General features: G+C 34.5%; 2 protein-coding genes across 9 annotated transcripts; one reads left to right on the forward strand and one right to left on the reverse strand.

Annotated features, from left to right (window-relative positions):
- Positions 1-4,905: 4,905 nt before the first annotated feature.
- LOC103497849 (glyoxysomal fatty acid beta-oxidation multifunctional protein MFP-a) lies at positions 4,906-10,892 on the forward strand. The gene is made up of 18 exons (XM_008460217.3): positions 4,906-5,250; positions 5,497-5,568; positions 5,736-5,801; positions 5,931-5,987; positions 6,084-6,151; positions 6,233-6,314; positions 6,574-6,629; positions 6,734-7,036; positions 7,123-7,209; positions 7,601-7,775; positions 7,869-7,990; positions 8,097-8,260; positions 8,333-8,587; positions 8,731-8,852; positions 9,302-9,423; positions 9,647-9,795; positions 9,873-10,011; positions 10,676-10,892. The coding sequence occupies exons 1-18, from the start codon at positions 5,148-5,150 to the stop codon at positions 10,709-10,711; spliced, it is 2,178 nt and encodes a 725-aa protein (XP_008458439.2). The 5' UTR covers positions 4,906-5,147; the 3' UTR covers positions 10,712-10,892.
- A 500-nt stretch (positions 10,893-11,392) lies between these two features.
- Positions 11,393-13,800, reverse strand: LOC103497850 (chaperone protein dnaJ 49-like). 8 transcript variants are annotated; one of them, XR_001763828.2, is made up of 3 exons: positions 13,375-13,431; positions 11,970-12,040; positions 11,393-11,738 (listed from the first exon to the last, which is right to left on the reverse strand). XR_001763828.2 is itself a non-coding variant. In XM_051091870.1 (3 exons), exon 2 carries the CDS (start codon positions 13,287-13,289, stop codon positions 12,243-12,245), a length of 1,047 nt encoding a protein of 348 aa, XP_050947827.1. In that variant the 5' UTR covers positions 13,290-13,429; positions 13,565-13,800; the 3' UTR covers positions 11,393-11,738; positions 12,241-12,242. The 8 variants fall into 8 exon arrangements, 2 of the variants coding, with proteins under 2 accessions (XP_050947827.1, XP_050947828.1); XR_001763825.2 differs by having other exon boundaries at positions 12,241-13,429; XR_001763826.2 differs by lacking the exon at positions 13,375-13,431 and adding an exon at positions 12,241-13,326 and having other exon boundaries at positions 11,393-11,685.
- Positions 13,801-14,304: the final 504 nt, after the last annotated feature.

A 14,304-nucleotide genomic window follows, 5' to 3' on the forward strand; every position in this document is an offset into this window, starting at 1 on the left:
AAAAAAAAAAAGGTGTTAAAACGATAGAAGAAACGTGATCTTGAACGATACAAGCTTATTATTGTATAAAATTTGTGATCTAATTTATAATTAAAATATAGAATTATGAAAAGTTAAAAATATTGGGAAAGAATAGTATGGTTTTAAAAATAAATACAAACATTCGTATATTTATTTACTTATTTTGTAATTTAGCCATATGGTTTTTCTTTATATATATAAATAAAAATGTGTTTTGTTCCAGTAGACAACAAGAAGTTGGTTTGAAATTCAAACAAAACAACGTTTGATTTCAATGGCCGAAATGTAATATTAGAACCGCCTAAGGGTAAAAGTGGGAAGAAAATATGGATGGATATGATGATGATGATGAAGAAGAAGAAGAAGAAGAAGAAGAAGAAGAAGAAGAAGAAGAAGAAGAAGAAGAAGAAGAAGAAGAAGAAGAAGAAGAAGAAGAAGAAGAAGAAGAAGAAGAAGAAGAAGAAGAAGAAGAAGAAGAAGAAGAAGAAGGCATCCCACTAATACTCCAAACCAAATAATACAAATTAAAATATCTTAAATAAATAAATAGAGTTCTAATTTTAATTTTAATTTTAATTTTTTATAAATCCACTATCTCCTTAATTAATTACTTGGATTTTTGGACTTCTTAGTCATTTCCTAAGCTAAAAGAAAAACACTCTAATTGATCCATTTACTAAGGACATGTTATTTGAAAATATTTAAATGTGTGTTTTTTTTTATAAAATAAATTTAAGTTATTAATAACATTTAAAAAAAACGAGTTAAGATGTAAAATCAAACATTAAAATTAAGGTTGATTTATTAAATATGAAAGTGATTTTATTTTCTTTTTGTTTTTTGTTTTTTTGGATTTATATATCGGAAAGAAATGAGTTAACGTGAGGATATTTCAACGATTAAGATATATACTATTGGTTTTAGATTAGAGGTTCAAATTTCAACCTCTTGTAGTAAAAACAATATTAGAGAAGCTATTTGATATTAGTTAAATTATAAATTTGGTGTGTATATACTTTAGTGAAAGCTTCGAGTCGGTATCTATGATTTTAAAAGCTTCAATTAAGATTTCAAAGCAAATTTAGCTCTACAATGATCAACGTGTATTATCTTTCGTGAGATAAGAGGTTTGATAAATTATGCAATATTTGTACTAAAAAGTTCAATTTAGACCCTATAGTTTAGTTTTTTCTTTTTCATATAGTTTAGATTATTCACCTTAATCTATAAAGTATAAAGTTTCAAAAGTTTTCAACTTGGTTAACCGTGTTGCGATTAAAATCTTGTTCGATTTGGGTTAGGTTACTAATGTTTAGTGTCCTTGACCTTTGATTCATTTCTCTTTTAGTCTAGTCCCGGTCTTGGCCAAGCTTATATGCGTAAGATATCTTTGCACTAATGTGATGACGAGTCCATTGCACTGTGATGTTTAAATCAACATATTGGAAGTGGCTCATTCAGTTAAGTACCATGAGAAAAAAAGGTTGGATCTCACATTTTGAAATTACTTATCCTCCCTTTTTCGAGGTGATTAAATGAGATTATTTATATATCAATCTTCTGACACAAGCCTATGATTACAACATATAGTGAAAGAAATGTTAAAGATGTCTATAGAATTCGAGGTTGCAGGGTGCCAGTTCGACATAGACCCAATAAATTTTCGATTACCATCTATTTATCGATTTGATTGGTTGATCAAAATCCAAGAAAATTAATATTTCCCTTTTGGAGAATGCATTATTTCCAATACCCTTTAACCTTATCATACACAATCCTCAACAGTACACTGTTAAACAACTAATGATTCTTCTAAATAGATAAAAATTTAGGTTAAAGCCAACACAAATATAACTCAATGAGATATAACATATACTTTAGTCGATTCAACATGTCAAATGTTTAAATCTTTCACATTAGCATATACGAAACAAACATAATTTAGCGATGCCTTAAGCGAAAACATCGAAATTTTGAATAGGGTAAAGATTGATGTCACCTTTTTCCAACCCTAAGAACCAAAGTTATAGCTTTAGAACTACAATAGTCAACAAAACTTTTTGTGTAAAAGAAGTTAGTTTGTTTATGGCACGTGGGGATCCACATGAGAAAGAATGAGGACTGGTGGATCTCAAAGTGGGCCCTTAGAAGAATTTTCTTTTTTAAAGAAAAGCCCTTTTACTTTATGATATTTACAAACAGCCCCCTCTCCCTTCCCCCCCCCCCCCCCCCCCCCCCCCTCCTTCTCATAGCTTCAAATGCACTTCTTTTTAAAACAATACCATTGCTTTACCTTAAAGCATGTGAGGGTGTGGGGGATCCCTCTAAAAAGAGAATTTTTTAAAAAAAGAATTTATATTTCCAAATTTTATTTTATTTTCTTTTCTACTTCTATTTATATATCCTTCTAAAAGTCCATGGGGAGCTGAGTCTTACTCCATTGGTTGATTGATAGGTGTATTGTTTTTCATGATGGTGACATGGCAAATATCATTGATTATTAGATAAAATCTAAATTGCAAATAATTATAACAAGGGGAATTGTTAGTAATATAGTCATATTATTTAAATCATAGACATTCTTATTTATGGTCAAGTTGTTGAAATGGGATGTTGAAGAAAGAATGGTTCAATTAAGGGTAAATATAAAAGAGATTTTGATTGGATCAAAGTGGGCTGGGCCTATGTAATCAGAGACAGGAGATGGGGAGGATTTCAGGCCCAAATCAAAGCCCAATATGAATGGACTCAGCTGGCTAAATTGGGCCAAAAATACATGGGGAATGTGAACGTTATAATCCATGACTAGATAAGTAGCTAAATTTTGATATCGATTTAAAAGAATAATGACTTTAGGTATATTTTTGGGGTAGAATCTCTTTTTCTCATGTTCGTTGATGCTAAAATATTGTAGGTCACTCACTTGCGTCTAAAGCTTTGGAGGAGCGTAAGTCTTCTCTTCTGGTTACTCTTTACTTTGAGTAGTTTTCTATGCTTCTTTCACGTGATGTAATAGACAAAAACGGTTTGTGTGTATATATAAAATATTCATGTCTAGTCATCAAATACAAGTAACAAAATGATATTTAGAAAGTAATATTGAAAAATGAAATAAATATGAAAATATAGAAATAAATTCCTTTCCAAGTTTTAAAAAACTATATAATAATTTCAACGAAGGAAAATGAATACCTTCATAATTTAAAATTTTACAACCTCAAGTGAGAAAAATAAATGTACACAAGTACCTTATATTAGAAAACCAACGCAAATGAAAAAAGTCCATCGAAATAGTTGGGATCATTGTAAACGTAGGCTATAACCATGATGAAAATTTTTGGTTTGGCGTTCGTTGTGGAAACTATAACATCAAGACCTTCATTCTCTATCAAGCTCTTAAGTTGCTATGGAAAGGAATCGATTCACAAAGCCACATTATCATATCTACCTTTGGGAGCAAGATCTTCAATTATATGACTATACAACCAAGAAAACACAAGAGAGAACAGAGAGAAGATTTAATGAAGAAAAATATCTTTATCAGTCGTTTATAGACGATACTTACTAAAAGGTGTTGGACACCCATAATAAAATTTGAATGCAATTACAACATAACAAAAAATTCACGAGGGAATTATACGTTTTGAGCTCAAATTGTAATATTAAACTCATTTCGTTTCGACAATTATCATTTAAACTCTATTTTTCATTGTTTCACATCTTTACGATTCCATTTTTATTTTATCCTCAAATTGACACACATTATAATACTCATATGATTCAAAGCAATCCTAATTACATTCAACCCCTTAACACTCCTAGTGAAAGATGATAGTGATCTATCAACACGCATTTAAAAGCTTATCTTTCAAATTCGAAAATTAAATAACATAAATAAATACAATTCTTCAAAACTAAAAGACCAACCCAATATAAATTATGTTGATTATTTTATCTACTAAAATAATAAAATACGATCGACAAGAGTTTAATTCAATTAACATAACGACCGACCAACAAATTGGATGGCTTGAAATCCTCCAAAATAGAAAAGGGTGCAGCACACCACCGATGGGATCGGCAAGGATGAGTATCATCCACCGACAAATTACCGGATCGGGAGGGGCCGCTTGAGTAATATAAAAAAGGCATATGATTTAATTTAGAGTAGTTTCTATATAATTCAGTTCCATCATTTATTTCTATCTATCCTCATTTATAACTTCGAGACTATATATATAAAATATATATATATATAAAGTTGGACGTAATTAACCACAATTGATTTCTACCGTTTAAGATTTGAACCCAAAATAATAACTTAAAACCCATTAGCTTAGGTTCATAGATGTGTGTGTATTTTTCATAACATCTAAGGGCTGACCACTTTTAAAATAAAACATTGTAAATATTTTATTTAAATTTTCGTTTTTAAAATTAAATAACCAAAATTAATGTGCTTATTTGTTTTTAATAACTATGCATTATTATACAAGGCAAACAAAGTAAAACAATACATTATTTTACGTTTAGCAACATAAAATTAAAAAAAAAAATGGTTTGATTAATACTTTAAGACTAATATGTCAAATTGAGATTTTCTAAAAATTTAGGGTATTTTTTGTAATTTTATATTAAAAAAAACTTGTAATTAAGTTTAATTTATGATTGGTTATTTATATAAGAATTAATTTTTTAGGTGTTTTTTTGGTCCAAAAGATAGAAATCTAGAAAAAACCTCAATAATCAAAGGCTAGCATGAGCAGACATATATGTATTATCTAGAAGTTAGATTCCAAAACAAACAAAAATTAAAGTAGAAAAAAACCGATATTAAACCGCTTTTAGCAAATACGGTGGGGAAAATATGAGTTTGGACGTTTCTTTTTTATCAAAGTGACAGATAACGATAACCTTTGAATCATATTTATCACTTCGTTGGAAACTGTGCCAAAATCAAAGTCCTATGTGCCATGCCTTGTAGGACGTCACAATTCTTCACAATTGGAATGGACATACTCTGTGATTCTCTTTCTCCATTTCTCTCCATTTTCTCATACAAAAGTTTCCCTTTCCATTGATTCATCTTAGAGGAACAAAACAATAGAAAAACGGAGAGAGGCAAAATGGGAAGCAATGCAAAAGGAAGAACAGTAATGGAGGTGGGAACTGATGGAGTAGCAATAATCACCATCATCAACCCTCCAGTTAACTCCTTGTCTTTTGATGGTACAGTTTCATTCTTTCTATCAAATCTCCATTCAGTTTTAGATTTTGGCCATGGAGATAGATAGGAAACTCAAATTTCATGTTTGCCTTCGGTTTCAAAGACTTATTGTAATTATCTTCTAGCTAGTACCTTGCTTAAGTTGGAACAGGAGTTTTGTGATTCTCCCGGATGGACGTAGTTGTTTCTAAAATAAGTGAAGGAACCTGAAATTCTAATTTGTGTATACTATTTTTGTCCAAACACAGTGTTATTCAGCCTGAGAGATAGTTATGAACAAGCCTTGAGAAGAGATGATGTGAAGGCAATTGTTGTTACAGGTTAGTAATATGTGAAATGAATTTGGTTTATGGATTTCAAGAGTTCTGTCCGTGGTGGGATCAAACATTTTGGGATGGTAATTGGTGCTTTATCTGTGTTCGGATCTCGAGAGAGAGATGGAGAATGGAAGAAAGGAACTGATTCTTTTATATTGTTTGGAGTGTAGGTGCAAAGGGAAAATTTTCTGGTGGCTTTGATATAACTGCTTTTGGTGTACTCCAAGGAGGAAAGGGTAGGTCTGATTAACTTGTAGTTACAAGAAAAAATCTCTAAGGACATGAAAAATTCACGTACTTCACTGGTACGGATGAAATTTTCTAATCAATCCATGCATATTGACTTCATGTAAAATGTGTCTCAGGGGAGCAACCAAATGTTAGAAACATATCAATTGAAATGATCACTGATATTTTTGAAGGTAATGAATTACTGTCATGGTTTAGTTATATCAATTGTGAGAGATTTGATTCTTTGCTGGCCTAGTGGGTGTTAATTCCTTAATCTCGTCTGTCAGCTGCCCGAAAACCTGTGGTTGCAGCAATAGATGGACTTGCTTTGGGTGGAGGGTTGGAGGTTGCCATGGTATGTTGGCTATTTCCATATAGACTGGGTTTATGAGAATGACTCCTGTTACGATCTCTTCTCTGACTTCAATATTCTCAGGCTTGTCATGCTCGAATATCAACTCCTACCGCTCAATTAGGGTTGCCTGAACTTCAGCTTGGAATAATTCCTGGTTTTGGAGGTAAGGTTTTACTTTTAGGCGTTGATTGGTTTTTTAAGATTTAAAATATAGCTATTGGTCTTATTGTATGAGAATAAACAAATGATCGTTGAGTGATGGAGTCAATTCATATATAGAAGAAATAGGCAGATCTTAGTTTTTTCTGTTGTTTGGATTATCCTGTCTGTCCAACATGAAGACAATAAGATCTACACATTCCTAAAATGGTTGGGGTGTTTTACTTTTCATATCTTAATCTTGAAACTCTTTAACTATTCAGGAACACAACGGCTTCCACGTCTTGTTGGTCTCTCAAAGGCCCTAGAAATGATGTTGGTAAGCTTAGATGGATTAACAAATGGATAATAATGTAAAAGATACACATCGTAGTTGTAAATATATTAACTTTGATTCTTGTTGTCTATTACACATGTAAACAGACGTCAAAGCCGATTAAAGGACAAGAAGCTCATTCTTTGGGGCTTGTGGATGCCATTGTCCCTCCTGAAGAGTTGATCAACACTGCACGTAGATGGGCTCTCGAAATCCTTGAGCGAAGAAGACCATGGGTTCTCAGTCTTCACAGGACTGACAAGTTAGAGTCTCTTGCTGAAGCTAGGAAAATAATTAATTTAGCTAGAGCTCAGGCAAAGAAACAGTCCCCAAATCTTAAGCATATATTTGCCTGCATTGATGCTGTTGAAACGGGTGTCGTCTCTGGCCCTCGTGCTGGACTTTGGAAGGTTTCTCATCTTCTTGATAATTTTCTTTCCTCTCCATTTCCTCCCCCCTTCTTTCACAGCCTATATATTTGTTTTGGTTATTCCAGGAGGCTGAAGAATTCCAGGGACTCCTACATTCTGATACTTGCAAAAGCTTAATCCATATCTTCTTTGCCCAGCGTTCAACAACTAAGGTCAGATAATAAAGAACTGAGACATGAATGTTATGTTGTTTTTAGAGAAGTGGTTGTACATTAATAATGAGTATTCTGATAGACTTAAGAAGTATATTCTCTTGACCTCTTGATCTTTGGATGTTCATGGTTGTATTTATTTGTTTTCATCATGTCTAATTTTCTATGGAGGATCGATCTTAAGGGCTAAAGTGAACGTCCCCAAGGAGAACTAGAATATCAATAGAGTTAGATACTAAATTTGGCAATTCCATAGCTCAGGATGCGAACCATAATACTGTATAAAGGGTCTTCACTACTGAGAAAATCAGTAGTTTTGCTAATTTGTTGTAAAGGCTTATTCATACGTCCCCGTTCACACCAACATTTCTTCTCCTTTCATGTTTGATAGGTACCTGGAGTTACTGATTTGGGTTTGGTACCGAGACAAATCAAGAAAGTTGCTATTGTCGGAGGAGGATTAATGGGATCTGGTATAGCTACAGCATTGATTCTTAGCGACTATCATGTTGTACTTAAAGAAGTGAATGATAAGTTCTTGCAGGCTGGCATTGACAGAGTCAGAGGTACGGCTGGAAAATAATGATTTTGACATATTCTTTTGCACTTCACAATTTGCAGCTCTTTCTAAACTCATGATCTGATATATTCTCCCACAGCAAACCTACAAAGCCGAGTCAAAAAAGGGAATATGACTAAAGAGAAATTTGAAAAGACTATTTCTTTACTCAAGGGAGTTCTTGACTATGAAAGTTTTAAAGATGTAGATATGGTTATAGAGGTACTTTTGGGCTTCTTTTCTCTTTTGTAGTGTTGTCAAGACTCCCCCTTTCTTCCCCCAAGGTCGAGTGCACTAGTTAATATTGATTTTTGTGTTCTCGAAACAGGCTGTTATTGAGAATGTTTCTTTGAAGCAACAAATCTTTTCTGATCTTGAAAAATATTGCCCCCCACATTGCATGCTTGCTACTAATACTTCTACAATAGACTTGGAGTTGATTGGAGAGAGAATAAAGTCTCGTGACAGGATTATTGGAGCTCATTTCTTTAGGTATATCCACATATCCCCTCCCCCCTTCTGAGATCTTTTTGGCTTAGCCTTAAGTTTCTGCTTCTGATGCAGTCCTGCTCATGTCATGCCGCTATTGGAAATTGTCCGTACCAAGCATACGGCTGCACAAGTGATTGTTGATCTGCTAGATGTTGGGAAGAATATAAAAAAAACACCAGTTGTCGTTGGAAATTGTACAGGTTTTGCTGTCAACAGAATGTTTTTTCCCTACTCTCAGGCTGCAATTTTACTTGCAGAACGCGGGGTAGATCCCTATCAGATTGACAGGGCTATTTCCAAGTTTGGAATGCCAATGGGACCCTTCAGGTTTGTAATTGTCAATGAAGTTTGCGTCAGCTGCATCTCCTCATCTTATAAAACCACAGCTTACTCTTCGTCTTTTATTTTTTGTTGAAGTAAGGTTGTCAGTTTTTTTTTTTTTCCTTATTTGCTCTTGATAATCCTTTCAGGTTGTGTGACCTTGTTGGTTTTGGTGTGGCAGCAGCAACTGCTAGTCAGTTTGTTCAAGCTTTTCCAGAAAGAACTTATAAATCTATGCTAATTCCTCTGATGCAAGAGGATAAGAATGCAGGTAGCTTTTTCATCTCAAAATAAGCATAGGGCTTGTTATTTACTTTTGTTATTATTTTACAAAACCGAGCTTTCATTGCGTAAAATGAAAGAAATATAAGGGCATAGGAAAAACAAGCCTATAGAAGCGGTCAACTACCTACATGAACAAGCTCCAGTCTAAAAGAATGATACTAAGTTGGTAATTACAAAAGATCATACAAACGGATACTCAAAAGAGGCACTAAACATCACTTCCTCCCAAACCTCGTTCAAAGAACGCTCTACCCCTCTATAAAACCTCCTATTTCCCCTCCCACAGTCCACACTCCTCACCTGTCATTGAATATGTCGTTACCTTTATTATGCAATTTTAGATGGTCTCGCTTGTAATATTCATTCGTGTTCGCATTCATTTTTACTTGAAAGACAACATTACTTACAAAAATGAGAATGCATTACACACCTAAGGTGAATCCACTCGTAAAGGTTTCTATGTCTATGACAAGAACCGAAAAGCTGGTCCAAATCCGGAGTTAAAGAAATACATTGAGAAGGCTAGGAGCATTTCTGGTGTTTCAGTTGATCCTAAGGTATCTCTCCCTATTTTTCCTCACAAACATACATTTGCTTTGCTTCATTCTCTTCATTTAAAATTTATTTTATGACCTTAGCTATAGGCAGAAATTGTAGCATTTGAATCGTATAATAAACTTCGTTTGCAAGAATATACTTTTGGAATGAACTCATGAAGTATTAACTTGAAAAAGTGAAGGTAGTTGTGGCATAACTAAATAAATGACTTCGGTAATGTAGCTCACAAAGTTATCCGAAAAGGACATTGTGGAGATGATATTCTTCCCGGTGGTGAATGAAGCATGTCGTGTCCTTGCCGAAGGCATAGCAGTCAAAGCAGCTGACCTGGACATTGCTGGTGTAATGGGAATGGGTTTCCCCTCCTACAGGTTTGTTAAGTTGACCTCATTTTGGTATGTCTCCATAGTTCCAAAAACTAGAGTAAAAAAATTGTGTCCTTGTGCAGGGGAGGACTCATGTTCTGGGCGGATTCTCTTGGATCAAAATACATCTACTCGAGATTGGAGGAATGGTCGAAACAGTATGGTGGATTTTTCAAGCCCTGTAGATACTTAGCTGAAAGGGCTGCCCAGGGTGCAACTCTGGTGAGAAATCTGCATCCTAATTTAACACAGCTCCTCTTCATGCACCTCTTAATAAAACGATCCTCAACTCTTATATGCATCTCCCACATGGATCAAAAGCTGAACTCTTGGTAAAATAGAAAGCTGAGGAACAGATTTAGGGTGATTTGGCAAACAAAAACTGGGAGGGAATAAGTTTCTAGGAAAAAACTTGGTGCATCCTATTTTCGGAAGGGATAAAAGATTGCTTGCCAACTTCCAAGTGACTACAGGTGTCAATTCTGATAGAATTTAAGTCAACCAACCAATTAACAGACAACAAACTAAACAAAATTACAAAGTCCTAATTCTCCATCCATGTTTTTATTAAGTATTACACGTTGCATCGTTTGAGTCTCTTCCCTCTTCGCATTTGGACGCCACTGCCTAGAGTAATTGGGAACAAAATGGCTCTTGATAAAATAGGAAACACTCCTAAATTTTGATGAAACATTCCAAAATTGCCTATCATGGGATCATCTTTGTCGACAATGATCTAACCGTCCCAGTGTACAGATTTCTCAATTCAATGATGTGAAACAAGTGATTTGATTCATGCTAACATACAATGACAAATCTCTGATGGTCTTAGATTGATTATGATAATTGCTACTCAAAGTACTTATATTGTGTGATTCCAATGCAGAGTGCTCCTGGTGGCCATGCTAAACCTCGCATGTAAGATCAATCAACACAACTGGAAGTTTGTTTTGTGTTTCTTCTGAAAATCTAGGTATGATGCCTGGGATTGGGCTTGTATGAATAATGTATTAGGTTGCGGTTGTACCCTCTGGAAGACATTTATTTTTCAGCGGAATTTGAGTTGGTGCAATTTTCAATTCACAGTATTCTATTCGTTATCATCATCTCTTTGATGGAATGTTTTGGTTTTTTTGTATTTCATTACATTCATCTGGATTCTAGGACTTGTTTTTTCTCAAAATGTGTCCCTTCAATCAACCCCGTTGTTGCGGCCGAATACTACAAAATATATCCAACTGTCAGTTAATGGGTCTGCAAGCTAAAAAAGTAGTAGAGTACAGAGTTATCGGGATATTGCTAGAGCTTAACCATCACTAATTATCCAGGAAGTCGTATAGAGTTATCCAGGCTGCGAGCATAACCAATCATAGGAAGATGTCAAGGTACGAGGAAAGAGATGAAAGAGAAAGGGATGCCCCCCCAAGATTTCATTTCATAAACTCCGTGACTGTTTTCATCAAACACGAACTAAAACAAGATGCCAAATAATCGGTTGCTGTGCGAATTTTTTATTCTCTCTCTTTTGAGTAATAGAAGTAGTAACTTAATCTTATCATCACAGGCATCATGAATCCTATATCATATTGATGACAAGGGCATATAAGTAAAAACCTAAGCTTCGCTCTATTATTATTTGCAAAATGTGCAGAAACAAATCAATATCTTCTTTCAGTTCGTACAATTATTTTGACTTCATTCAGAAAATGGATTACACTAGTTTCAAGAGGACGTGATGTGGAAAAATTACAGAAGGTAGTACCAGTCCAGGGTCGTTGATGGCAAATGGCGCCAAGTGATTGAATCAACACAACCCAAAGAAACCTTCGGTGATTGAATCAACACAACCCAAAGAAACCGTCGGACCATAGCCCCTGTGGTCCAGCCATAAGCGTTCTGTTCCACATACGAGCATGGAGTATCAAAATTTCAAAATCCATCTATATGACCTGCTTTAATTTAAAATATGATCAGAACATCAATTGACAAATTCTGAATACTATACTTGCACATTTCCTTCCATACAAGAAAATATGTGGAACTTCACTCATGGTAGATTCACATATATATAACTATATCAAAAGACTTTATTTCCCAAGATCGAATTAGTAGAAATCAGAGAGGAAATGATATTATAGGAGTTTGAAGTTTCGAACAAAGGATCTACAACTATAATATACCTTGTTCAACAAAGAAAATTTCTCGGGGATCAAACAGCAAAGGTGCATTAAACAATCTGAGTTTGAACTGCCTAACACATGAGTGACACAATAGGCTAGATCAAAATGGGATGCAAAGCATCGAGAAACAATGAACTTAATGTTGCAGCCTTTATATTCAAGTAAGGTTAACAGCTGTGAAGTTAAAAGCAACAGAATTTGAATAATATCTCCAAAAATATAATACGATTTCTTTTCTAAGAAAAGATAAAAAGATAGAACCCCCGTTTACCGTCATGCTACAGCGAGAGTATTCAGCTTCTCACAGTGAGGAGTTGGGAGATTTTTATTCCACTGGCGTCTCTGAAGTTCTATATGACAATAACGCCAAACCATGTTTCTATAATCTCTCAGCACACTATTCTCTATTTCAACTCGACCTGGGCTTCCAAGAGGATATCTTACATTAAAATCTGATGATTTGACAAAAAACTCCACTCCATGCTTCTCTGTAGCCATAGGAATACTATAGGATAGATTTTTGTGCAAAGCATACTCCGGCTCTGGAAATGGCATGTAAGCCAACAAGCAAATTAACAAGAATGGTAACATTAGAAGAATGATCAAAAAGCTGGGACCTCCCCCATCAGATTCTGTCCTTTGTTGGCTTCCTGCACCTCCAGTTGTATACGTATAAGCGCGACTCGTCTGAAACATATTTCCCTGCCCAAAGAACGCCCTGAATATCTCATCAGGATCAAAATTTTCTTCAAACAAATCATGACCATTTCTCCTTCTCCTATGCCTTACATTATGCTGTTGGTTGTACTCATACTGTTCAACCAAAGCCGTCTGATCATATCGCCTTCTTAAAGTATCATCGCTCAAACAACTGAAAGCCTTGGATAATTTCTTAAATGCTTCTTCAGAACCAGGAGCCTTGTTTTTATCCGGGTGGACTTTCAAGGAAAGTTTCCTATAAGCCCTCTTAATCTCTTCAGCCGAACTAGTTTTCTCGACACCAAGAATTCCGTAATAGTCCTTGGTTGTTTTTATCTGCCTAATCAATTGAACATGTTCCATACTGTAATTACGTTCACCATTCAAACCATCAACATGTTTCACCGAACCAGAAACACTCTCACCTTTTCCCGCGCGTTTCTCCGCGGATGATCCCGAACCCATCTCCTCACACGCCGTCAATAGCTCGTCGATTTGCAAACTCTGATTAAGACGACGAGCAATTTTAATGAATCTAAGTGCTCGCTCTTTATTCCCCGACGCAATTGATTCTTCCGCTATACGAATACATCTCAAAGCTTCATCCTTATTCCCATCCATAATCACACCGACAAAATCCCCCACCCACCCCCCCCCACCCCCCGAAAGAAAAAAAAAAAAAAAAAAACCTGAACTCGGGAATTACCTTCAGCCGAATACAATTCCAACTAGACTGGATACATACTCGAGATAGATAAGACCTAAATTAAGGAAAAAGAGAAAACCACTATCAAATTTCGCAACTGTAAGCTAGAGTAAACGTCATCATCTTCATTGATAACAATATAATTTTATATTCAAGATAGATGGAAAAGAAGGGAAGATGAGAGTGGTGCCTGATAAAAGGAGATTGAAGGCTTCAAAGTTGGAGAAAGACGAGGATCTTGATTCATCGTGAAGATTGAAATCGTACAAGAAATTTGTTAGCGATGAAGACCGAGGTGGGGAGATTATTGAGATGCTGCAATGGCGTTCATTCGTCAGCAAGAGAGGACTTTTTTGGTTTGATATTCAAGAGAGATGCGTTTGGGGACTTCCAAGGAGAAAAACAAAAGAAAATAACTTTTAGAATACAATATCTCATTTTCTGATTTGACAAATCTTAAAAAATTACTTTCTTTTTAGTTGAAGTTTGGACTCAATTTTATCGATGTACATTTTTCTAATTTTAAATATGGTATAATTATTTAAAGTAAAAGTACAAAATTATTTAAGTGACTTTTTTAACATTTTTTAAAATTTAAAAAGTAAAAATGTATATTTCGAAAATTTGAGGATAAAACTGATCTTTCTTGTAAATATGGGACACAAAATTATATTCTTAGAATGTAAGGATGGAATGCAATATTTTTTCAAAATTAAAGACTAAATAGACAAATTTTACTTTAAAAATTAAGAATCAACTTATTTTATAAATTCATATTCGAAGTTTATTATACTCGAACGAAGCAGTATAAATTAACTTTGATGGAATTCCAGGGTTTGATTACCAATTTACCATGCAAGAAAAAAAAAATACTTTGAAATAACTTATTTCCTAAAAATTGTTTTATGGATTTTGCATGTTTGTATCATT

The sequence above is a fragment of the Cucumis melo genome, chromosome 11 (assembly GCF_025177605.1).
Source record: "Cucumis melo cultivar AY chromosome 11, USDA_Cmelo_AY_1.0, whole genome shotgun sequence".
Classification (NCBI taxonomy): Eukaryota; Viridiplantae; Streptophyta; class Magnoliopsida; order Cucurbitales; family Cucurbitaceae; genus Cucumis; species Cucumis melo.

What these genes read in the sequence shown, in the direction of transcription:
- LOC103497849 (XM_008460217.3), top strand. Translation starts at nt 5,148, where the DNA reads ATGGGAAGCAATGCAAAAGGAAGAACAGTAATGGAGGTGGGAACTGAT. An exon ending in GATCACTGATATTTTTGAAG is followed by an intron (nt 5,988 to 6,083) that starts GTAATGAATTAC and finishes CTCGTCTGTCAG; the next exon opens with CTGCCCGAAAACCTGTGGTT. An exon ending in TGGCATTGACAGAGTCAGAG is followed by an intron (nt 7,776 to 7,868) that starts GTACGGCTGGAA and finishes ATTCTCCCACAG; the next exon opens with CAAACCTACAAAGCCGAGTC.
- LOC103497850 (XM_051091870.1), bottom strand. Translation starts at nt 13,289, where the DNA reads ATGGATGGGAATAAGGATGAAGCTTTGAGATGTATTCGTATAGCGGAA.